Source organism: Notamacropus eugenii, chromosome 3 (genome assembly GCF_028372415.1).
Source record: "Notamacropus eugenii isolate mMacEug1 chromosome 3, mMacEug1.pri_v2, whole genome shotgun sequence".
In the NCBI taxonomy this organism is placed as follows: Eukaryota; Metazoa; Chordata; class Mammalia; order Diprotodontia; family Macropodidae; genus Notamacropus; species Notamacropus eugenii.
The window spans coordinates 27291715-27318488 of record NC_092874.1 but is presented as its reverse complement, the minus strand read 5'-3'; the positions used below and the strand labels follow the sequence as shown (position 1 = coordinate 27318488).

The 26774-nt window shown below is 38.1% G+C and overlaps 1 protein-coding gene across 8 annotated transcripts in view; it reads right to left on the bottom strand.

Moving 5' to 3' along the window:
* Positions 1 to 26774, bottom strand: part of SLC4A7 (solute carrier family 4 member 7) — a 122048-nt gene that overhangs the window by 58904 nt on the left and 36370 nt on the right. For all 8 annotated transcript variants that reach the window (XR_011976580.1, XM_072651139.1, XM_072651132.1 and 5 more), the window contains 4 exons: positions 18060 to 18141; positions 6323 to 6469; positions 3076 to 3214; positions 2410 to 2570 (listed from right to left, as the gene is read on the bottom strand). Coding sequence is in view for 7 of the 8 variants with exons in the window: in XM_072651139.1 (XP_072507240.1) it covers positions 2410 to 2570; positions 3076 to 3214; positions 6323 to 6469; positions 18060 to 18141 (529 nt within the window). In the remaining variant the exon portion in view is untranslated. The remainder of the gene's footprint in view (positions 1 to 2409; positions 2571 to 3075; positions 3215 to 6322; positions 6470 to 18059; positions 18142 to 26774) is intronic.

Sequence of the window (26774 nt, the reverse complement as noted above, 5' to 3'; positions counted from 1 at the left end):
CGCTTTGAGGGTCTTATTTCTTTGTAAATGTTTTCTAAACCTCCACTTTCAAATGTGGTTTTCATATTATTAATTTGAGGGAAAATTTTATTATCCTCATTATTGATTATCAACAATAACTAATAATAGGTAGCACTTTACAAATATGATCACACGATCCACACAACCGCCCTGGGATGTGTTATTAATATCTTCATGTACAGATGAAGAAAATGAGGCAGACAGAAGTTCCACGATTTGCCCAATGTTACCCAGCTACCATGCATCTAAATCTGGATTTGAACAGGGCTTCCTGACTCCAGGCCCAGCGGCCCATAGAATTCTCCATCTAGTTGCTTCTGTCATGTTAATAGTATTTCACATACTATTATGTAAATTAAATGTGTTTTTGAAAATTCAAAATATTAAATGAGAAGCTGAACCCAGCAATGAAAAGGAGAACAGAATATGTTTGATATAGGATTTTTTCCATATTAATTTTGTATATTAAACTCTTGAAATTTAATCTAACATTTTCTAAAGTTATCAAACTAACATATACACATATATTATTCAATTTAAAAAATTAGTAAGAACTTACTGTGCACAAATCATCATCTTAGAAGCTGAAGAAGATGCAACGTTAAGACAAATCCATTCCTGACCTAGCTATAGTCTAGGAGGGGAAAAAACCACCAATAAAGATAATTTCCACATGGTTACAGAAAAGCCTAGTTCTGAGGGGAAAGGTCCTACTCTAACCTAATACACATTGATCAAAAGGAAGAAGCAGAGGCTTCCTTGAAGCAGTAGCATTCCAGGCCTTGGCTGTCAAATAAGGGTAGGCATTAAACAGGAAAAGACTCCCAGGGATTCTGGACCAAGGAAATAGCAGCACAGAGAGTTAGAGCACAGAGCGTGTTCCTGATGCAATTAAACTACTAATCTGAGGCACAGAGAAAATGAATGAAGAGGAGTCATTAGAAAGGAAAGCTGAAAAGTAAATGTAGCCAAAGTTTGTTGAAGACATTATGTGCCAGACAAAAGGAGTCTGAAAGAGACTGTAGAAGCCACTTAGCACTTTTAAGCAGAAGAGAAGCAAGGCCAGAGCATGATTTAAAAAAAATGTTATGAAGGCTGGTCTGGAGAAGAGAGAATGTATAGGTGGAAATACTAATAACAATTAATCTAGGCGGGGGATACTGGAAGCTTATGTCAAGGTTGTATTGTTGGAACTAGGAAGAGATGTGTTTATATATTTACTCTGGGTAAAATGAACTACATCTAAAATGTATATGGCTTCCTTTTAAGACCCTTTGACTCTGTTACCCAGAGGTCCCAGTTATTTTCAAAAGATCCCAGTATCTTTTTATAGAAACCATTATCTTCTTCTCCAGATAAGATGAAGATATTAAGTCTTATAGCTTAGTTCAGATAAGGATCTCTAACTTCGCTAAATAATTATGTAATAGGGTGCTACTTCCATTTCTGAAGAGTAAAGAAAAAATGCATAATACTGGTTATGTTTTTTGTAACTTTGTCGTTAATTACTCTGATATATATTGTCAGAGGGGCTGTTTCATACATTTGGGGCCATTACGTTCTCACTACTAGCTACTAGAGCAAAAAGGGCTCTTTTTTATATTTTCTTTGTAATGCACATTTGAAAGTGAGTGTTTCACTGAAACTGCCTCAAAAACAGGGTCATGGGACCCTGGAGCACTATAATAATAGCTACCATTAGGTATCACTTTAAAGTTTGCAAAGCACCTAACAGTAAACACTATCTCATTTCACCCTCACATCTCTAGGACACAGACACTGTTATTATCCCCATTTTACAGGAGGAAAGTGAGGCAGTTTGAATTGCCCAGGGTCACACAGCTAGTAAAAATACTGGATATTTTTCATGAATTAATCGTGTACACAAAAGTGAAATAGAGCTTCAGTCTCCAGATTTCCCATTCAATAGCCTAACTCATACTGGTTGTATCCTAGGTCACAGGCAAAGCATTCATATGTGATGATAAAGCCTTGGTTTTTTCAAGTCATCTGATCTAGAGCTGGGAATTCAAAGAAACTAGGATTTTTAAAGTAAATGGTCAAGTCTATCAATTTGTTGATATAAATAGCGATGAATAATTAATTTCTGCTGCAAAGACTCCAACACATTTCTGGCTAAGATTCAACACTAATCTGAATAGTATCAATGGATCATCTGGTCACAAAGGAAAATTTTGCAAAGACTACATTCCTATATCAGATTCATTATTACAGCCAATTATGGAAATTTCCATTTGGCTTTATTTGTTAATAGCTACAAATCTCCTTGACATAGCTACAAAATCACTTTACTTTCTTATGATACAAATGTGTCGACTGATGGATTCCAACAGAATTCACAGCGAACAACTCTACACGCTCTCCCACCTGCTATTTCGTCCAGAGTGCCTGCTCTCATGTCCAGCATCACCGTCCCATTCAGGATGCAGCTCCTCAGCTCAAACAGACTGTGCAAAGACAAGGTCGCCACATAAGGCTTGCTCCATCGGTCTCCACCATCTTCAACATCTTCTTCGAATTTTAGCCACCTGAAAAGCATCATGTACACTGTGATATTTTACAGAGAAAGACGACAAATATCAAAGTAAGCCTATGCTTTTCAATTCGGAAATAATAAACTAAAGCAGGCTTCATATTCATCCATTATTTCTCTATGTTAGCAAAATATCTACCACATAAACAGTATCTACATAAATATTAAGCATGGAGGCCAATACTCCAAAACAAAAAGAAGCCAGTCCACAAAATGATCACGGTAGCTCATATTTATATGGTATTTTAGATGCAAAGTATTTTACACATATTATCTCAGTAATTAGTATACTTCACTTTCTCAGATTCATTTTGCTAAACTATAAAATTTTAGGAATGCAACAATGAATTCTATAATCTTGTCATGCTCTATTGAAGACAGGAAGGCATAAAAACAAAAATTAGAATTTAAAATTTAAAAAAAAAAATTCAGAGATGAGTTAACGCCCCTCCTTAGGTGCCAAAAGGCAAACGACAAGAGAACTGCTCGAGTAGAATTACCGAGCAGTTTCTTTCCACTCATATTCTTCACCATCCCTGTAACACAGTTCATCCATTTCAGTGAAGAGATCATGGGGAATGTGCTCTTCATCATCATCTTCAGTACCAAGGATAAACTGGACACGCTGAGATGGGGTGTCTGAAAAGAAGAATTGGAAAACAGAAAACAAAAACTTTCTCCAAATTGCTGAAAGATACATTACTTCTAAACTTCTCAGTTTTTTTTAAATATGTATTCCATTTTTAGCTTATTTTAAATTACTGTATATTGTAAAGCAAATGTTGGAGAAGAATCTGAAAGGGAAAAAATAATATTAAATGAGGAAAACAAAAGACAAATCATGAGGCATAATTCTATTTTTAAAGAGAAAAACTTCCAGGTTTTTTTTTTTCTTCGATAAATCAAAAGCAGCACAAAAGCTGCTGCCTGAAAAGGAAATGAGAGGCTCTGCAGGGGCCGGCTTGGTTTTCTTCTCTTGGTCTCTGCCCACAAAGGGGGCCTGACTTACAGAAAGATGCCACAGAGAGTTTCTGGGCCCTTGTTGTTTATTCTGAGCCCTCTCAGTGATCACACAAAACTCACAACAAAGAAGATAGAAAGAAAGGTACTAGAAGTCAAGGTAAGCCAAAGAAAATGGCTTCTCCCCCAAAAGCGACCAAGCAGTGAGGATAAGGTTGTGGTTCATGAGAAGACAAGGAGGAAGGCTGTGGCTACACCAGCAAAGAAGGTCCTACCAGCCAAAGAAAGCAGTCATGACTGCCAGCAAGAAAGCCAGTTTGCCCAGTGAAGGAAGTGCTTTCCTCAGCCAAAGCGGTCATCCCACCAAGCAAGAAGAGGGCCACTCTGCCTGAAGCACTGGAGCCCTCGGGAATAAATGGGTAAAAGGCCAAGAAACCTAACGATGGCAAAGGAGATGAAGATGATGAAGCACCTAAGTCACCCAAAGGGTCCAAAAATGGAAGCAAATATGAGTAAACAAGACTCTGAGAATAGTGAGAAGGATGAAGAGAGCTCTGTTACAGTAAACAACCTGCTAAAAGAAAACTGCTCCTGCAAAATGAAGCTATCCAAGTACCACAACTGAGGAGGGATAAAGACGTAGCGCCTGTCAAAGAAACACTTGGAAAGGGGAAGAAGACAATGGGCCAAGAGAAGGCCACCAAAACCAAGAAAAAGACATTGTAAGTGATAACATCTAGAACTGTCTGATCTCTTGGCTGGGAAACTTGAACTTCAAAAAAGCTGCTTCTGAACTAAAAATTGGCATCACTGACTTTTCAAAAATGATCTTGCAGTTTGCAGCTACTATTGGGAAGTTGAGTTATGTGGAATTTGGATCTGCTAAATACATGGGAAAAACCCTGGAACTTGATGGCTCAGACGTCCCTGACTCTGAAATGAAACTGGAAAGGGGAAAGGAAAACAAGTCAAATCTAGAGATAGACATTCTTCATCAAGAACTTGTCTTATCAAGTGATTCAAAAGAAACTTCAGGGTTTGAAGATGCTACTGAGGGTAGCTTAGTCTGTATCCTGGACAGGATCCCTAGAGGAACTGCCTACATTGGATTTAAGACAGGCTGAAGTACATGAGGCCTTATGAGAAAGAGACAGCGTGATGGTCAGGCTCTTATTCTGGACTACAACAGAAAGAAGAAAAGTTACGGGCAAGAAAATTCTGAAGGTGAAAAAAGTAATTCTTAAAGTGAGAGTGACAAGTCAGCAAAGTCAGAGATTCAAAGATTCTTGTACTGAATAACCTAGCCAAGAGTGTCCAGAATCTGAGAAGCCTCTTGCTTCTCCACTCAAGATGCACAAGCAGCATTGGATTTTAACAACATGGAAACAGAGATAGAACAAATAGGATGGAGCTGGAGGGACATAGATCAACTAATTTGTAGCCAGCCATACAAAACTTCATCACAGGCCTATGCAAAGACACCAAAGAACAAACACTGAAGAATTATTTCATAGCTCTACTGGTACAAGGAACAGAGAAGCGAGGTCACTAAAGGGCTTGGCTTTATGAATTTCACTACAGAAAAAGATGCTAAAGCTGGCAAAGAAATCATGGCAGATGAGGAGACTGGTGGAAAATCAGGTAAGTATTTTGAAAGCCATGGTGGTAGTAGTCAAGGAGAATTTGGTGGCAAAGGAAACAGTCAAGGAGGGAGGAAAAGAAGCCTCAGGAGCTTTGGTGGCCAAGGCTGAGGAAACTTTAGACATTGGAGCAGTCCTCTGAGGAAGTTTCTAAGAGGGCAGAGAAGGAAGAGACCACAGGTCAAAGTGAAGGAAAATGAAGTCTGAATAGTTTCCTAATCCACTTCTTTTCCCTAGAAGCTACAATGGATTCTGGGGGTTTCATCTAGTTCTATCTAATTGTTTACAGAGCCTTCTCAGGACTTTCCAAGACAAAGGTTATTCCTGGAAAAACCTGGATGATATTTCAAGGGAGAAAAGCACATCAATTTTAACTGGATGGATGTTGCATACAAACTTTTTAAAGAGATAGGTGAAAATGTGAAATTAAACTTTTTTCCATAAGTTGTTATGAATTTGTTAAATGCCATAAATGAAACAATTTCTTTTCCCACAAATGTGTGGCTTTTTGTTTTAATTTTTCTCCCCTCTTTTTTGGCTATAAAGAAAACAGTCAAGTGCTTTTTCACGATTTTTGTTACAATAGCCTAATAATACATAATACATAATACATTAGAAGGGTCTAACCTCGTGAAAAAAATATTTAAATGTCGGAACATGGTTAATATTTTCTGTTTCTAATTTTACTGGTCCTAATGTTCTTCCTTACCAATTTGCCTTAGGAAAAAAACATCAAAGAAGGACAAGCTCTTTACTTGGCTTATTCAATCATAACAAAAACACAGAATTCAAAACTTTTGATCTAAAAAATGGCATTTATAAACCACTTCCAGCATTCACTTAAAATATACCTGTGCATAATAGGTGATTTGTTTTAAACTACTGGCTTTAAAAAGAATATAATGATCAACCAAAAGACTGCATAACTGTTATAGGACAGTTATTTTCCATCTCTTAATGGCATCAAGCAATATTACGTATCATACCAGCCTCTGTCTAATATTTCTACTCAAATTTATTCCAGGAAACTTGTCCCCCTCCCACTTGTCCCTAACAAATTCATCCAGTCTACATCCAAAGGACTAAGACACAAATTCTTTCCTTCTCCTATTCCAACCCCTACCCTCACTTCTTCCCACCTTCTTACCATAAGAAGGAGACTCACGGCCATCTTCCTTATCTGATTCTTTATCTTTTCTTCTTCGATGATGATGCTTGTGCCCACGATGTCTATGACGTCGGCGACTTTCTTTACTAAATGGGACATGGACACCAATATACACAGCTCGATGGCCTGTTTTTTAAAAAGCATCAAAAGACGTATTAAAGGTTTCATAACAGTAAAGACATACAATGATTTCAGTTGCCACAAAACATAAACCCAAGTGTAAAAATGTTTGCTTTATTTTACTCTGTTTTTCTCTGTGGTTCAAATAGAAAGATATTCTTAATGAAAACAAAGTCACTGAAAAAAGGAAACAAAGGATTGTAAGCATAAATTTGCAAGGTTAGTAAAAAGAAAAAAAAAGACAGAGTGCATGGCTCACTCAGTCTGCCCCGGTTTTCTCTGCCAAGGAAAAAAATCTCTAGAGCCATCAACACTCATGGATCAAGTGCTACTCTGTGTCAGACATCCCAGTAGGCCCTGATAACACAAAGCGAAAGCCATTGCCTTCATTCGTAGAGGGAAGACAATATGCACATACTGAACTACAAAGGAAACACAAATTATGAATAAGGTGACCTGGTTTGGGCAGACACTAGCAGCCTAGGGAGTCAACAAGGGTCTCGTGGAAAATGACATCAAAAGGAGAAATTCTAAGAGCAAAGAAGGACCTCTAGGGCAAAGGTGTAGAGACATCACTCATGAGGCCAGCAAAGCCAGTGTGGATAGATGTAAAAGGTGAAAAAGAGAGACATGTGTAACAGGGCCAACAAGGCAGCCTAGTCCAGGTTGGGCTTTAAGAGCCAAACAGAAGTTTATATTGGAACTTCAAGGAAATAGGGAGTAACTGTAGTTCATTGGTAGCACCTGCTCTTGAACAGTTCCATGGAAGAATGGCCTGAAGGCAAGGACTTGGGGCAGTCAGACAAATTAGGAGGCTGTTCAGAAATGACAGATTAGAGATGATAAGGACCTGAACTTGAGTGGTTATCACGTGGACAGAGATGAAAATAGATACAAGAGTAGTTGTGGAAGCAGAAATGTCAAATTTTAGCATCTGACTGAATTGCTGAGGGAGCAGGAGGAGTTCAGGATAATATTAAGGTTGTGAACCCCGGTGACTGGAAGGATGGTGTGCCTCTCTTCAGAAAGAGAAAGGTTTGGAAGAATGGTAGGTTTGGGAGTTCAGTTTGGGACATGTTATTTTGAGATGCCCATCCAGATATACAGATATAGATGTTATCTACACAGAAAGCAGTAAACCCCTGAGAGTCAAAGAGATTCACCAAGTGATAAAATGGGGGGAGAGAAAAAAAAGAAAGAAAGGCCCAGGAAATAGCCTTGGGGTAGTCCCATAGCTAGGGATATTATGTTTAGACCCAGAAAATGAGAATGGCAAAGAGCAATCATGCAGGTAGGAGGACCAAGGAGCAATGCACAAGAAACCAGAAAGGAGAGAGTGTGTGGGAGAACACGAAGTGTCAGGGACTGTACTGGACACCGAGGAGACAAATACAAGAAAGGACACAACCCTTGGGGCTCAGGTGTCTTCCTCTTCATCACTTCCTTTATTCCTATCTCTGATGACATCTTCTGCCAACACAAACCCTTGATACCCTCTCTGCCCATCTTTTCCAACAGAGGGCCCAGACTCTTCAAACCTTTCCTATTCACCAGCTCCTTCTCCACTGACTACAAATATGCCTATGTCTCTTCCCCCTCAGCCATGATCTTATAGCTCTTCTCCTCTTCTCAACTGAAGTTGAGAAAGTCTAGTTATTTCTACTTCTCCTCTGCCTCATTTCTCAAACCCCTATGATCTTGCTTCTGATTTCATAAATCAACTGAAAATTTTCCTCTCTTCAACTGCTTCTCAATCCTCACACTTCTTAACTTCTCCCCAAACACTGGACATTGATGATAACTCTCTCCTAGAAATTCTCTCCTGTGTAGGTTTTCGTGGCACTGTTCTGTCTTGGTTGTCTTTCTGTCCTTCCCAGTCTCCACTGCTGGATCCCCCCTGTACCTTCAATCTCTCTTCTTCTCCACTTTCCTATTACTGTCGAATGTCATCTTCAATGACCCAATTCTGCAACCCTGGAATCATCCTCAACTTCTTGCTTGCATTCACCCCACATAACCAAACAAAGTGTCATTTCTACCTTCACAACAATTCTCCCATATAGCCTCTTACTCTCCAGGCCCACACCACAGCTATGACCCTAGTACAGATCACCATTACTCACACCTAGATTACCACTGCAACTTTCTAATTGTATCGCTATCTAATGATTTTCCCCTCAACAATCCACCAACAGCACTCTATTTCGGATCAGTGAAATCTGATCATGTCGCTGCTCTGCCTTATTCAAACTGCAGTGGTGCCGCCTTATACCCAAGACCAAATATAAAGTTCTCTGGCACTTCTGGCCCTACACAACCTGGTGGGTTCCCACATTTCCAATCTTCTATACTACTTCTCCTCCATGTTCCCCTTTCTGCTGTTCATCCATGATGACAATCCAACTCTGTGCCCTTCACCATGACTGTCCCTTCACCTCTGCCTTCCTCCAGCTACAAGATTCTATTCAAATGCTAACGTTCTGCAGGAAACCTTGTTCCAGTTACCCCAAATGTTAGTGCTTTCTCAATGATAACACTGACTTCAATCTGCTCTGTATGTACCTAGTTACTTACATGTTAACACTCCCATTAAACCATGAGTTCCTCAAAAGCAGGGACACTGTTTTAGTCATTCTTTGTATACCTAGTACCATCTGCCGGATGCTATTTTCATTAGTAAATTATTCCAGGTATAAGAGATAGGATTTCCAAAATACTATGTGGTCAAGACTGGTTAAAGTACTGTGGAAATATGTTTATCATGATTATACATGTATAGCCTATATCAGAAGGGGGATATAGAGTCCCCAGGGGGATTTAGAACTCAATATTTTATAAAGGTGAATGGAAAACTTAAAATTAATTAATTACTTAAAGAGTGGTTAAAGGAATCAAAGGTACAGGAGGGAAAGGTAAATAATAGTAAGGTACAGCACACTGGAGACTATATATAACTTCTAGTTTGGCATTGTATGTTTTTAGTTTTTAGCTATATGAAATAAAAAATGTAATTATTTAGAAGTTTAAAAAACTAACAGATTATTCCCTTCTCCTACCAGCATCAAAATGAAAAGCACAACATTGCTGCTAAAGTGGTAATGAATTGTTGCCGCTGACAAGCATTATTACAGCTTCCCTAATTTTACAAATTATTATTTCAGAAAATGAATGAATAGACAGAATGTGCTGAGCTGGTCTGAGGAGAATGACATGATCACACAAGGGAATTAATAAAATGAAGTGAAAAAGCCATAGTATACTGCACTGTTGGTTATTTATTTACACTAATTTTGCAGCAAGATTTATTTTGTGTAGACTTACCATAGTACTCCAAAGAATCCCTCGTTTTAATGCAATGTTCTTTAAGTTGATCTGTTATAATCAGATGAACTCCAATACTCAAAGTCATGATTGATAGGAATCATTTCCTTGAATTTTTGTGAATCATACCCACTTTAATAAACGTGATTTACTCAGCATTCATTATGTTTGCAGCAGTAGGAACGACTGAATCCAGATAGAGTCCAGAAAGAGAAAGCAATGGGAAGGCATGCCAGACACAAGGGGCAGGGCAAAAGGCAAAGAGGAAAACAAATAGTCCAGTTTGGTTAGAATAAGGCCAAAAAGGTAGACTATGGCAAGACAGAAAAGAACCTTCAAGGAGCCAGGAGAGTTATGTGAGTCATTCACTTGGACTCAGGAAGGCCTGGCTCTGAATCCTGCCTCTGATGCATACAAGCTGTGCAGAATCACTCACCTTCCCTGCCTCAGTTTCACCATCTGTAAAATTATATCATCTGTTATGTAAATAAATTGTTAGGTATGTAAAGGTATACTAAGTACATAATCATCTGTTATATTACGTACATAAAAAGGCTTGCAAACCTTAGAGCCCTCTGTAAACGTGGCCTGATAACTGCTGTTACCATTGCCATCACTTTATCTGGCAAGCAAGGGTGAAACACTTCAGGTTCCTGAATGAGACAAGCATAATCAGACAAAGGCCTCAGGAAAATTAAGTAAATGTCAATATGAAGGGAAGATTAAATGTGGGAGACTGGAAACAACAAAACCAGTTAAAAGACCATTATAACAGTCCAGGAAGAAAGTAAGAGGAGCCTAAATTGGGATGGCTTTAGTAAAAAAAAAAAAAAAAATAAGGCAAATCAAAGTATAATTTCAAGAGATGTTTCTATGGTACAATTAGCATTACTTGACAACTGATTAAATTATTAAGATAAGGGCAAAGAAAGCCATTATGTAAGGCTTTATAAATAGTATTTATAATATAATTATAACTATAATAATAATAAGATTTTATGATCAGGAGAAAAAGAAGCAAGTTTGGAAGGGAAAATGACAAACTCAGTTTTGGTAAAAGAAGGAGTGGTAAGCAGAGAGAGTAAATGGATATCAGGAAAGGTGAGACTGGCAAGTGAAACACAGATTTGGAGTCATGCACACAGAAATAAGGCATCGTGAGGTTTCATGAAAATCACCTAAGAAGGGCATGTCAAGAGAACAAAGTACGGATGACAGACAGAGCCCTCAGACGTCAGTATGGCAACAAGGAAAAAATATAGAACAAAGGGGCAAGTACACATTCCTAAGTGACTGTAAGCTTTTAATGACCCAATATTCTCTTACTTTTTTTAAAAGCCCATTTTTTCTTTTTATTTAACTTTAAGTTACAAAATGTCTCCTTCTCTTCACACCCCGCACTAAAGGCCACCATGTGACATAAATATATGTAGGTGTGTGTGTGTGTGTGTGTGTGTGTGTGTGTGTGTGTGTGTGTGTGTGTGTGTATACTTCTGTTTATCAGTTCTTTCTTCACAGGTCCTTTGTAGTGGCTGATTTGAGTATTTATAACATTCAGAATAATTCAGCTGTTTTTCAAACACTCCTACCGTTACTGTATACATTCTCCTGGTTCTGCTCATTTCACTTTTCTTTACTTCGTGCAAGTCTTTCCATGTTTTTTTCTAAAACCAGCCTGCTCATAATTCCTTTAGCACAGTAGTATCTCATCACAATCAAATACCACGGCTTTTTAGCCATTCCTCAGTTGATGGGCATTCCTTCAATTTCTAGTTCTTTGCCACCACAAAATTTTTCCACATCTCCAACATCTGTCATTTTCTCCTTCTATCATTTTAGCCAATCTGATAAGTATGAGATGATATTTCAAGACTGTTTTAATTTACATTTCTCTAGTCAATGATGATTTAGAGTATTTTTCCATATGCCTATAGTTTTAATTTCTTCAATGAAAAATTGCCTGCTCATATCCTTTGACCATTTATCAATTGGGAAGTTATTTGAATTCTTATAAATTTGACTCAATTCTCTATATACTTGTGATATGACTTCTATATCCAAGAAACTAAAAAAAAAATTCAATTTTCTGCTTCCCTTTTAATCTTGGCTACATTGGTTTTATTTGTACAAAAACTTTCTAACTTAAAATAATCAAATTATCCACTTTACATCTCACAATGCTCTTTCATTTATTCACAAATTCTTTTCCTATCCATAAGTTTGATAGGTAACATATTCTGTATTTTTCTAATTTTTTTTTTATATCTAGACCATGTATCTATTTTGATCTTCTCCTGGTAAATAGTGTAAGATTATTGGCATATACCCAATTTCTGCCACACTGCTTTCCAGTTTTTTCAACAATTTTTACCATACAGTTAATTTTTATCCCAAACACTTAAATCTTGACATTTGCCAAATATGAGGTTACTGGAATCATTGACTATTGTGTAATGTATGTCGATGCTGTTCCATTGATCCACCTTTCTATTTCTTAGCCAGTACTAGACAGTTTTGATAATTACTGCCTTATAATATAGTTTAAGATCTAATATGACTAAAGCCTCCTTCCTTTACATTTTTTCATTAATTCCTTTGATATCCTGACCTTTGGTTCTTCCAAATAAATTTTGTTACTGTTTTTTTTCAAGTTCAATAAAATTATTTTTTGATAATTTAATTGGCATGGCACTGAAAAACAACCATCTTTTAAAAACATTTTACTGGGATTGCTACATAGTTTGTATTTATGGAAGAGCACAATCTAGGAGTGAGATAAGGGGTACAGGATGATTCCCAGGTTGTGAGCTAGAAGAACTGCAAGGATGGTGGTGCTCTCTAGAGTAACAGAGAAGGTAGGGACTTTAAGGGGAAAGACAGTAAGATCTGTTTCGGACAGGGTAAGTTTAAGATGTCTCCTAGACATCCAGTTTGAGATGTCTAAAAAGCAGCTAAAGGTGTGAGATTAGAGTTCAACAGAAGTAGATTTGGGAGTCATCAGCATAGAGACGATAATTAAATCCACAAGAGCTGGTGAGATCACCTAGTGAGAAGTAGTACAGAGGGAGAAGAGGGCAAGACAGAACTCTGCAGGACAGAACCCTGTGGGTAGAAGGTCATGATCTGGAGGAGGATCCAGGCAAGAAGTCAGAAGGAATGGTCACATATGCTGGAAACCCGCAGAGGAGTGCCCCAAAGCTGTAGAAAAGAGAGTGTGGAGGACAGTCATCAACAGCATCCCAGGCTGTCACCCTGTGCTTTTGCTACACCTTTCCACTTCGTCAGCTGCAGATCTGATGGGCATGCTGCATATATTCTATCCAAGCCACCAATGAGAATGTTCACCAACCTGGGGCAAAGCCACGGGAGGCCTCTTACCACACTGTCAGTGAATTACTCAGGTCTGAAGCCTTCCTGCTGTTCCCTGGAATTCTGAACCCTCTAACATCTGCTCTCCCAAACCCAGGATGCGTCCAAGATGATTCCCCCCCACTTCCCTCTCCTTGCTTATGGATTCTAGGAATAGATCATTTTCACCCTGGCAAGCTTCTTGCCTATGAGGGTCAGCCAAGTGGGCCTGCTGCTCTTCATCCAACATGCTGATCTCCTCTCTCCATGCCTTTGTACAAACTTCCTCATCCCTGGAACACACTCCTTCTGCACCTCAACCTCTCAGAAGGCCTGGAGTACCCTGCCAAGTTCAGTTACTCTATAGAATTCCCCCATTTCTTAGCACCTGCTCCATAAAAGTGACCTTTTACTTATTTTCCATATACTTAGGCAATACAGACAATACAAGCATCTGGAGCATTCCAAGATCACCGATCATGGAGGGAGCAGAATAAGAGACACCAAGGACCTACTTCTGGGAGAAGACATTCTATACTCCACTTCTACACGGGTGTAAAGAGCCTCTTTTGACTGGCTTTGTAGATACAACATATCAAGGTTCTCTCACTCTCTTTTCTCATGGTGCCCATGGAGTTTAAGATAATGTTCATCTATAGCATGGATGTCATGACCTAGCCATGTGTGGGGAAATGGTTACTTTCCCTCTTTTCTACCCTGTGGCCCCAAGGTTTGGGGTTTTGTTTTGGTCTGTTTTGTTTGTCCTGGGTGTAGATACTGGAGTCATAGCAACGCTGCAGTAAAGATGCCACACTGGATACTACAGCCAGCCCTAGAAGAAAAACTGTGAGAAGACAGGGTACCCAGGACTCGAGCCCAATGAAAGTTTTGAATTCGAACCTGGTAGGACACACTGCTGTGAACACAAATCTCTTCCCCTCCCCAGCGACTAAAGTGATAAATGGGGCATTCTTCCCTCCCCAATCCCCTATTACTGGGAGAAAATTTGTATATTTGTTCTTGCTAACACTTTCGAGTAAATATTCCTTCGTAAAAAAAAAAAGTTAAGTGATCGTTAAGTGGTTAAATGGAACTGGGGTACAGAGGCCCCCAAAACTGCAAGAAATATCAACTGCCAGGGCTGAAGCCAATAGCAGGGAGCCTAGACACCCTCCCAGCCCTCGTCAGGGTAGTGGAGAGCCCAGGGGAGGGACGAGATGGAACATACTGGGAGGCCTGGCAGGGAAGGCCAGAGTAGACTCTGTTCTATTTGCATATTATTTACCCCAATAAAATATAAACTCCTTAAGGGCAAAAACAGTTTCATTTTTATCTTTTTATTTCCGGTGCCTTGCACATAGTTGGTACTGAATAAGCTGAATAATTGAATTGGGTCCAGAATAAGAAGTTTCCCTCTTTGGTTCCTCTGCCTTTTGAAGTATGACATTATCATTAAGTCAAGAAATGATTCACTGCTCTGCTCTGGGCAGAAAGACTGCCTTAGCAAAGTGCCAGGTAACTAAAGGCTCTGTCATGACTACCACTGTACCTCTGAAGCTCACCTGGCATTTCCTCCTCCTGTCCAGGCAGTCAATAGTTTACCCCAGTGACAACATGCTTTTTGTTCTGCCACAACTTTTATGTCTCCAAGTGTTCTTGTAGTAACAGTTTTCAAATTTTTGGGTCTCAAGAACCTTTTATACTCTTAAAAATTACTGATGACTCCTCAAAAAGCTTTGGGATATGTGTATCATAGCTTTCAATATTTACAATATTAGAAATTAAAACATCCTCCCATGATCATGACAGTAATTTTTACATTGAGGACTTCCTTAAAGGGTCTCGAGGACCCTGAGAAGTGATCACTCACACTCCACACCCCTCCTCCAACTTGTCCTCAATTTCTCCACAAGTTCTCTTCTGAATATCAATGCTACTATGTCCTTCCCTCCTCTTTTTTATACCTACTATTTTCATAAGGCCCAGTCTTCCAAGGCCATATTCCATATACCACCAAAGCTCAGAGAAACCCAGGGGTCACATTCACCTCTGTGGCTTGGTTTCTCTGTCATTCACCCAACTTACTCCCAGTACTCTGTAAACTTGCTGTTCAGCACAGACACTTTACTTCTGGCTCATCGCTTCAGTTCTGCCTCAGAATCCAGCTCTTCTCCTTTCCCTGTTGCAGTATCTAACTTAGAAGATCTATGTCAGCAGCTTTCTCCCTCTCCCTTCCCATCAGGTTTAAAGTTCAAATGATTAGATCTGAGGCGACATCAGGCAAATGCATCGCCACTCCTCGTTAGGCACGGGTCATCACTCTCTTTTTAAATCAAATGCCATCCTCTAGCTCTTTTCTTTCCAGCTCCATCTTCTAATGCCCATCATTTCCACCATTAGCAATATTAAAACACCGTCTGATTATCTAATGGCTTCATTTTCTAGTCCAAAACTTGTAACAACACTTTCTGGGCACCTTCTGGCAGGACTTTGGTGTTTCAATATAAATTCTAATGGTTTCATATTTATAAATCTAAAACATTGTGATTAAAAGAAATCATGTGAATTTATCATCAACAAAAATGATAGAACAGAAAGCTAACTACTGAAACTTCACCCTTTTCTCCCTGAGTTCTTTTCTTTGCTTTCCAACCAGAGAAAAATGATTATTAATAACTAATGATTTTGGGAGATCCAGAGCTTACTAAAGTCCTTATTTCAACAGGTTAGTCTCTGAAAGAATGTTACTAATAATAAGAAGATGGCTCATCCCAGATCTTATCTACAACAGAGGAGAGATTCAAACCCAGATACTTTGAATCCAATGATGTTTGGGCAGCAGTACTTGTCATGGCTGTTCTTTTGTTTCCTCTCGAGTCTCCCCAATACTCTTCTCCAGCTTTTCAAAGGCAGCACCATGTTTAATGTGACCAATGCAGACATGCAAAGCTAAAGAACCACCAAATACCAAGGGCAAGGGGGACCCCCAATTTCTGTTCCAGTCCTTCCCTAAAAATCAAAACTCTTTTTGGAAGTAACAGCTCTACAAGCTTGAATTAGATGGTGAAAAAATAATCTTTATGGGGTGAAGAGAGTAAAATATGTTATCATTATGAAAACTAAAATTCTTAACAAGAAAATATAGTATGGTTTTGGGGATTCAGGACCTAAACTAAAACAAATATTTCTAGGAAGTTAAGTGAGGCTCATACCAGTCACTCAAATATGCTAACAATTTTTTGAGCTAATGATGAGGATTATGATTAATAGTAATAACAAAAGCTGACATTTACATAGCACTATGTACAGGCACTGTTCTAAGCACTTTACAATTAGCTCATGTGAAACTCACAATAACCCTGAGATGTGGTACAATCATTATCCCTGCCTCAGAGTTGAGGAAACTGAGGCAGCATGAGAGTCAATGACTTGCCTGGGGTCACAGAGCAAATAAACGTCTAATGCTGGATTTGAACTCTGGTCTTCTTGACTCCAGGCTCAGCTCTATTCACCATACCACATAGCTAGTCATTTACAATGATATCAGTGGCAATCTAGCTATCAAAGAAAGGAAAGGGCTTTTTCTTATAAACATTCCACTTTCTCACATTTCTGAGAACTAAACAATTAAGAAACCCTCAGTAGACAAGGAGCAAAGCGCTGGATCTTTCCAAACAGAATGAATGGTTCATTTCAGGTATTCTTGAGGGGCTCTAGAAAGGACTCCCACAGTCCCTTTGGCATATGTACCCACAAACAACCCTGTAACAAGGTTGAAAGAGAACGCCAATGTTCAAATCCTCCAGGTCAGAATGGTGCTACACCACATGGAAGCCTTAAACAAAAGAACTAATCCAGAAGAAAAAACAGCAGCAGAAAGAACTAAGTTTAGTATTTATAGCAAGAGGAACAGATAAAGACATTATCTAGTGAGTGCCAGTAAAAAAAAAAAAATTCATTTTTGGAAAAACAGGGTACATGGTTTCAAGTCCTTGCTCTGTCCACTGGTCTTCAGTAAATCATTTAGCCTGTCTGGGTTTCAGTTTCTGTGAGGGGGTTGGATTAGACCACTTGTCATGCCCCTCCTAGCTCTAAATCTGAGAGCCTTACTTAAGTATCTAAGTTATTAAAGAATTTGAAGGATAACATCGCTACAAGTTGATCGCTTAATGAAAACTTACCACTTCACTTAGTACATAATCTGATTCTATGCCTCTAAATTATAGTTAATTTCTTCATAAACCCCTAGTCCTATTTTAGAATACAAGTGACACTGGTTTCTTGAAGGTCATACTAAGCAGAAAATGCTTTAAATACAGCCTCCATCCATGACTGTTAATGAGTTCAAAGAGGCTCATCACCACAGGACCAACCATCTGTCAAAGACATGTTTTTAGCCACCACAACAAAGGCTACTAAGACCCAGGAGCAGCCCCAGTCTTCACTGGCGAAGAGCATGCCCATGCTAAGGAAACCACAGATCTCTGGAGTGTCTGGGTGAAATTCACAGAGAAGGAACACAACAGGCAGGCCTCAGGTGCCTGTTCTGTCCACTGAGGGTAATGGGCTGGATAAGCTCTGGGGTCCCTTTCACTTCAGGCTCTAAGTCTAGGATCCTATATTTTATCAGAAGTAAGAAATGGGAAAAGTTCCTGTTCCTGACTTCTTTTACTCTGACTTCAAGCTCAGCCCCCAAATTTTGTAATTCCAAGACTCTAAAACTGTAATATATCTGTGACATCTGAAAGATATCCTGAAATCTCTTCAGTCATCAATATTTAAAGTGGCATTTTATAGAAAAGTGAGAATACTAATGTATAGGCCATACCCTTCAATAAACATATATATCCAAAAAGTCATATTAAAGAGTAGTAATCAGACGCAGCTTTATGCTATATTACAGACTTAATTATGTTCAAGTACTTACTTTCTAGTTCTTCCTTTTCAAATTTGGTATTGATGGTTGAACTGGTTTTTCCAAGATCCACAACTGCTTCTTCATCAGGACCCTAAAAAACATGAAGGAAATTATAGCCATTCATTCATCTACATCAGGAGCAAGAGAGGGGAGTGAGGAAGGTGAGGGTGTAGGTGTAGGGAAGGAGTAAGGAGGGACTATGCCAATGTCCGAGGAACTGGATATCCTGGGTTGCTTAATTAAAATAGGGGATTGGATTCTCTTTATGGCCAGTCACATGAAAAATTAGGTATTACACACATGTAGCATGAAATTCTGAAAATCCACAGGATAAAACTATTTCTTTCACTAAAAGATTCTCCAAAGCTAAGTCAGTAAAGTAAAAACTACTTGGTCCCACTAAAGTGAAAAACTTCAGGGATAGTTCTCAGTCAGCTAAAGTCAAGCTTAGCTAAATTCAGTTCCAGAAGAGCTCATCATCAGAAGATTGGTTGCAGGTAAATTTTTGGAAGGTATAAGACTTATATTAACTCATGAAACCACTAAGACACAGCGGAGTTCAATCACAATCTCCATAGACAGAAAAAGTATCCAAACAATCAATGTCACACAGTCAAAGGAAAGCATTAGGACAGAATGATTCACTTTTGCAAAGGAGCTGGGTCTTCAGGTAAACAAACAGGAAACTGGATCTAACCCATGTCAACTGAGGAAAAAAGATATAACTTGATTGAGAAAGAAAGAGAACTAGGAAAATAGAGTGAAGGGAGATAGCTGGGGTTGATACGTTCATGGGTAATTAGGCCTGCTCACAAAAAAACAGGAAAGGGTGGGGGGAAAGCAGAGGTAGCCCATGAAAAGGCATGTACAAGTATTTGTGGGAGATATCATGATATTCCTACCAGTACCAAAAAAGGTGATTTCCCTTATAGCACTCTCGCACCAAAATGGAGACACTAGCCAAACTAAATGCTTAAACAAGAAGTGGGAAAGGCCTCCAGTACACTGGGTAGACCCCCCCATGGCAAATTTACAGAAGGATGAGTCATGAAGGACAGACGGTGAACCATCTCCACCACTGAAGGGACCTCCTGGACAAATGAGACTACACATCCAGCTGATGGGATCAAATGCTTGGATCATTAAGTGTCCCAAGTTATATTGTAATCACAGGCCACAACTACAGGGAGACAAGATTCCTAAATGTACCAGTTCTCTTGCTCAAATGCTTTTTTCTTAACTTCTATTAAAACAACCACACAATGAAAAATCACATTACTGTGACTTGCTATCTAATAGAGTTACTTAGCCCAGAAAAGAATACACATAGAATTTGGAAAAACAAACGTTTGCCGGAAAGTTTTCTTCTATTGTAAAAAAAAATTAACCAAAGCAAAAAGAAGCAATGATATATGGCATGCAATTCTGAAAATCCACAGTAGAAAACTATTTTTGTTAAAAGTTTCCCCAAAGCTAAGCCAATGAAGTAAAAACCACCTGGTCCTACTAAGGAACAGGCCTCAGTCACCTAAAGTGCAGTTTGGTTCTAGGGTCCCATTTTAAAAGAGGAAGTATAGCTCAATGAGGTAAGTACTGGATTTGAAATAAAAATAATAATAAAAATAAAAAATAATAATAAAAATAAGCTCAAACTGAAGCACTTCTCTAAATTTAGGACCATACCAAAAATAAAAGATTTATTAAATAAAAGGCAAGGCTACCCAGCATACCAAAAATATTTATTTCCTTAGAAAACAAAAAAGCTTCTACCAAAATTTAGTATATTAAAATCAAGGGTGAAGTGGGAAGAGCAGAGAAGGTGATATCATAAGCTATCAGATTCGTTATTTTTCTTTTTGGCTACTTAAGCTCTCTCATTCAAAGGAAATGCTAAACCCATCTGTACTGGATTGTGGTTAAAGAGTATTTAAGTTGTCAAAACTAAGGCTCTGGAGTTAGTACTTAAATATTTAAATATCTGTGGAGATAAATGTGGGGGTATTGGCAAGAAATCTGTATCTCTTTAACACTCAGTCTCCTTGAGTCGGCCATCTGAAACAATCACATTAAAGTGAAAGTTACATTTGCAAACAAACGCTGGGGGACAAGACACACCAAATTCTATTAAAATTAATACATTTCTATGTTTCATTGATAGGGAACAGCAAAAATAAAAGAATAAGGACTTTAGGAATATTATGTGAAATAATACAAACATATTATTAAACATCATATAAATAACCAAACGCAATTACTTAAAAGTTTTACTTTTCTTAAGAAAAAAAATCAGAAGCTCAAATACCAGATGGATTACTGCTACTGAGAACCTAAAATTGTCTTTTTCTTGCCATTTATGCTCAACAAAAGTGAACAAATTTTTGATCAATTAAATCTTCCTAAACAGAAGAAAAAATGTATATATGCATATATGACTGCCTCTTCAAAAGGATCTGAAGGGGATACAGGAGAAGTAAAAATTGTTGTTTATAGGCTATGGTGTATTTTTACTTTCAAAGATTTTTACTAATGATGTTCCAGTGATTCATTATGAAAAGTCAATCCAATTGTGATGCTTCAGATCTGTGATCTCATCAGTGAGAGGACTTCCTCCAGTGTACGGTTCAGAAGTCCATGCTGTCTCCATGAGCACAGCTCTTCCCATGTCCCCTTGTCATTTAGGGGGCTTTCCTTTAGGTCTCTTGACATCATGTAGCCCAGAGAACAGACTGTGTTATTGTCCACCCTGAGGGCAGAACTACAAGCAATTTATCAAAGTTAGAAAGAGGCAACTGCAGGCTTCCTGCCTCATCATAACCTCCTACCCACAAAAAGGAGCCCCCACAGGGGTGGGTTCCTTGCCCCTAGAGGTCTTCAGATGAAGACTGGGTTATTGGTCAGGAAGGAGATGGGGATTGGATGGATTCTGAGGGCCCTTTAGTGGTGTCTTGCACACTAATTAAGTCACCATAGGTCCCCCACTCTCAAAGCCCAGCAAAAAAGATACTTAAGAGGAAGAAATTTCTTGATTCTGTATCCCAAAACCTGTAGCTATCACAGAGTGCTTAATAAAATGGCTGCTTATTTGAACTATATAGTTCTATAAATTTTTACCTTTTTTAAAAATCATTTTTACTTATTTCATTAAATATTTCACAATTGCATGTAAAATAATTTTACACTTTTTTTTAAATTTTAAGTTCAAAATTCTCTCCCTCCCTCCTGTTCCTCCTCCTTCAGAAGGCAATTTGATATTGATTATACATGTGAAGTCATTAAAACATATCTCCTTATTAGCCATATTGCATAAGAAAACAACAAAAATGAAGAATGTTTAAAGCGTATGCTTCAATCTCCTTTCAGAGTTCATCAATTCTCTCTCTGGAGATAGATAACATTTTTCATCAAGAATCCTCATTATCTTGTTCACAGTAGCTAAGTCTTTCACAGTTGAGCAGACTTAACAACATTGCTGTTCCCCTAGTTGTGCTCACTTCATTTGCCACCAGTTTATGTAAGAATTTTCAGGTTTTTCTGAAGGCATACTGCTTGTCATTTCTTATAGCATAATAGTATCCCATCTTAATCACACCACATATATTATATATATATATATATATATATATATATATATATATATATGTCACAACTTGCTCATCTATGCCCAATTAATGGGATTCCCCACAACTTCCAATTCTTTATCAGAACAAAAAGAGCTTCTATAAATATTTTTGTACATGCAGGTCCTTTTTGCTTTCCTTTGATCTCTTTGAGATACAGACCTAGTAAGTGGTACTGCCAGGTGAAAGGGTATGCACAGTTTTATAGCCCTCTGGCCATAGTTCCAAATTGTTCTCCAAAATGGCTGGAGTAGTTCACATACAGCGCATTCGTGTCAAAATTTTTCTACATCCCCTTCAGCATTTGTCATTTTTCTGTCATGTTAGTCAATCCAACAGTTGTAAGGTGGTATCTCAGAACTATTTTAATTTGCATTTCTCTAATCAAGTAGTGATTTAGACCATTTTTATGTGACTACTGATAGCACTGATTTCTTCTCCTGAAAAATGCCTGTGCATATACTTGGACCATTTATCGACTGGGAAATGGCTCTTATTTTTATAAATTTGGCTCAGTTCCCTATATATTTCAGAACTAACGCCTTTATCAAAGGAACTTGCTGAAAACTTTTTCCTTATTTTCTGTTTTCCTTCTAATTTTGGCTGCATTAATTTTATTTATGCAAGAGTTTTTTAATTCCATGTAATCAAAACTATTTTACAACCTGTGACGTTCTCTCTCATTTGGTTATAAACTATTCCCTTATCCAAAAACCCTACAGATAAAATATCCCATGCTCCCCTAACTGCTTCTGGTGTCACCCTTTATATCTAAATGTAAGATGTACTATGCCTAATTTCTGCCAAAATGCTTTCCAGTTTTCCCTGTAATTTTTGTCAAATGTTGAATTCTTAGCCCAAAAGCTTGGCTCTCTGGGCTTATCAAACGCTAGATTACTATGGTAATTTACTACTGTGCATTATGTATGTAAACAATTCCATTTACCCACAACCCTATTTCTTGGTCAGAACTACACTGTTTTGATGATAACTGCTTTCTAATATAGTTTGAAATCTGGAACTGGTAAGGTTACCTTCCTTCACATTTTTTTCATTGATTCTCTCGATATTCTTGACCTTTTGTTCTTACTACTTTTTCTGCCTCTATAAAGTAATTCTTTGCTAGTTGATTTGGTTGATTCTTTGAATTGGAAAATAAAGGTCAGTTATCTAGAGGAAATAAACGGGGCATGCTATCCTCTGACCCTTCGATCCTAGGTATGGGTTGTTAGTTTTTAAGTTGTTTTTAATTTGAGAGGATCTTTTACCTGAATGCTCATCTTCACTAAACAATTTAGTCCTACCAAAGGAGAAAAACACACACACACACACACAGACACACACAGACACAGACACACAGACACACACACACACACAGACACACACAGACAGACACACAGACAGACACACACACACACAGACACACACACACACACACACACACACACAGACACACACACCCCCACCCACCCATCCCAGAAGTTGGTTTTGGATTTGCTTACCAATATTCTACAGTAAGAAATTAACTTTTTTCTAGAATCAATCTTTCTCATTTACTCATACATGAAGAAATTTTAGCACAGCAAAATAAGTACATAATTATTTTTCAACATTGAAATAAACAAAAAGTTAATGACTAATTGCTAGATTGATGAAGCGATTATTGGATGCCACACTAAAAAAAGGCCAAGCAACTGGATATTGCATTAATTATCAGGGCAAAACTCAGCTGTTAAGTGACTGCCAACTTCTTCAAAGGAGGGAAAAAAATCCCCTGTAGAGTAAATTTTCAAATACAGCTCCTTCCTAACAGAAATAATAACATCACAATAATATTAGCTGCTATAGGCTTACCTTTATAAAAGTTAAATCAAATGCCTCATATTTAGATATTTGGCAATTTTTTAAGTTCCCCAGATGCTAAAGGAAATATAATCCATGGTGCTCAAAGTCCCAGGTGAACAAGCCACAAATATCTTCCTCCTTCCTTGAATCCCTGCAGATCATAGTTGGCACATTTGTTAAATGAGTTAAGCTGACATATCACCTTCCAAACAGGAACAATGCCAACCTCAGGAATAAGCATGAATACCTATTAGGCATAGGACTATAAATAAATACCTGAATGTTCTAATGGCTAAAGGCTTAGCAAAGAATTCCAAAATGACTTCTTTTCAAGAATATTTATCCAAATTAAAGCTACAGTATCTTGTATACTATCATTAACAAAAAATATCTAGGAGACATGGGGAAGAAATAAACCTTTAACAGAAGATAACTGCCCTATGGTGGATAACAAAAGACTAAAATGGCAGCAACTAATCATCCCCTACTAAGTTATATGTGCAGGCAAAGACCAAAACTACTGACAGGCGAAAAATAATAAAAAGCAACAGAAAATATCACACAAGTCCAGATAAAATCATGAATCAGGGAGTGACTGTGACAGGGAGTGACAGTGGCTGTGTTTCCACAACTCAGCACAGGGAAGTCACTGAATGCCACAGACCTCACCAGCTTCTAAGGTCTGAGTTATTAAAATTGCCTAAATCATTTAGTCACTTAGTATCACTGTCCTTATCATTCCAACCCTCCCATCCACTTGTCTGTCAGCATATTAACTAGATGGCATTTCCAGCAGGACCTAAAACGCTGGCCAAGCAGTTATTAAGAGGAAGGGGAGAAAAGAGTAAGAGATTAGGGATTTAAAGTCAATTCATGAGATTAGTCATTCTTAAAGCTAGATCCCAAAATTGCAAAAACACTTCAATGCCAGGCATAAGTACTCCTTCAGAATGCTATAAATTACCTTGAACACATGAAATAAAAAGAGGATAAATTGTTGCCCTCGAAAGCATTCTACAATGAAGTGACAGAATGTGTTACTACTTTTCGTCTTTGGAAAGGAGATTTTCAGTCTGGGGTCTATGAATTTTTAAAATATTTTGATAACTATTTCAATACAATTGATTTCTCTTATAATCCTATGTATTGTATTTTATGCATTTAAAAACATTATTCTGAGAAGAAGCCCATGACACAGAAAAGGTAGAAGGAAAATCTTTTAACATTTTCACTACATCATGCTCCTAGCATGCTCTTTAATCTAGATTTGCTTTATTTTATTAAATCCAAAGCAGCCACAGAGAGTAAAAATTTGTGTCCTTTTTTATAAATGATTACTAATGTCCTTTGTTATCCTAATCTAATTCTAGTAACGTGTTTGCAAACAGAAGATACTGAAGTTCTAATTGTATACAAAGATACAGTACTGAGAAATAAAGCAGCCTTATCATAAAGACAAATTCTCCTCATACATTCAAATTTATCATTCTACCTCTTAATGGAAAAAAAAACCACATGGAACTCAAACTATAGGGAAAATAAGTATCAAAAATAGTCATTCAGATCAGAGCACTGTCAGTCAGGAATTCTGAAAAGCATTCCTATTATTATAAACACATCACCAATTTTTTGAGAACCTGAAAGAAACTTGATAATTGTTGCAATTAAACCTCCAGGTCTGAGGCATCAGCTTCTGCCCCACATCACAAGAAAAAGTAGTACACAAAGGATCTGAAAGACTCATTCCTCTTTGATTTCTCAGGTTCCCCAAGTAGGTGGGAGTACAGTAGGTGGGAGTACAGTGGGCCCCAACATTATCCATTTCACCAAGGAAATCATGTATTATGAAAGAACAAGCTCCTTCTTAAGAAAAAGGTCAGTAAAAAAAAAAAAGGGGGGGGGTGTCAGTAAAAGCCAAATGTTATAACTTATCAAGTCTACTGAATAAATGAAAAAATATGGTACTTATCAAAAAGATTATAAATACACACTTCTATCAGCATAGACGGAGATGTTTATCAACTCCACAGATGAAAGTGGAGAGACAGAGACAGAGAGAGAAAAGGCACTAACACAATGGAAGTAAAAGCAGACTCTGAAAGGGTTGACAGTCTGAAGCATTAACAAAATCTTATGTGACCCTGGGCAAGTCGCTTAGCCCTGTTTGCTTCAGTGTCCTTATCTGTAAAATGAAAAGAAAATGGCAAGCCACTCCAGGATCTTAGACAAGAAAACTCAAATGGGGTCACAAAGTCAGACACAACTGAAACAATCAAACAACAACAAAATTAAAATGAAATTCAACGGAGCACAAAAAGTCTTACACTTACATACAAAAATTACCATCTTCCCAAGTACACGCCTGGGGAGACAGGAATAGATAACAGTGCTTCTGAACAAAAACGTGAGATTTTTGACAAAACACAAACTCAACTGAGTGAGCAGTGTTAGAACATCCAAAAAAGCCAATGGGATTTTGAGCTGTTACAAGGGCTGTAACTTCCAGAAAGGAGAAAAGTGAGAATTCCACTGCACCCTGTGCTTTCATTAGACCTACTGTGGACAGTTGTGTTCAGTTCTGCATACCACTGTCTAAGAAAGCTATTGATAAGCTAGAGAATGGCCAGAAGAGGCAACTGGGAAGATCAATTCAAAGATCAAAGGATATCTATCTACCATAGGAGACGGAATTTAGGGGACACCAGATTGTTTCCTTCAATTACTTGAAAGGCTGCCATGTGCAGGAAGGGTTCAACTTGCCCTGCTAGCGGCTAGAGGGCAGAACCAGGGGAGTAAGAAGCTGCAAAAAAGCCAAGTTAGCCTGAATGTCAGGAAAAGCTTGTAATCCAAAAGTTGAATCCAAAGGGTGGGAGGTCCCCCTTCCTTTAAGATCTTCAAAAGAGGGTGAACGAATGCTCACTGGTGGACTGAGTGATATGAAGATTCCTTCCATGGATGGGGTGGGCAAGATGGTGGCTGATGTCCTCTCTAAATCCCAAAAAGGAAAGGGTGGGGCTCAACTGATTATCTTCATTCCCTTAAAAGTAACTACTTTTGTTATATGAGAATGCTTCTCGATAAAGTGGAATATTCCTCCTTGAATTAATATGTACCCATCATATCCTGAAGAATTTGTATGGATATGTGGAGCCACCTCAGAATACTATACAAAGACAAGTCAAAAACCAGCTGCTCACAGAAGGGAAAAGAGAGGGTAAAACTGAGATACTAAGGAAGGACATAAGCCCTAGAAGCACTTCAG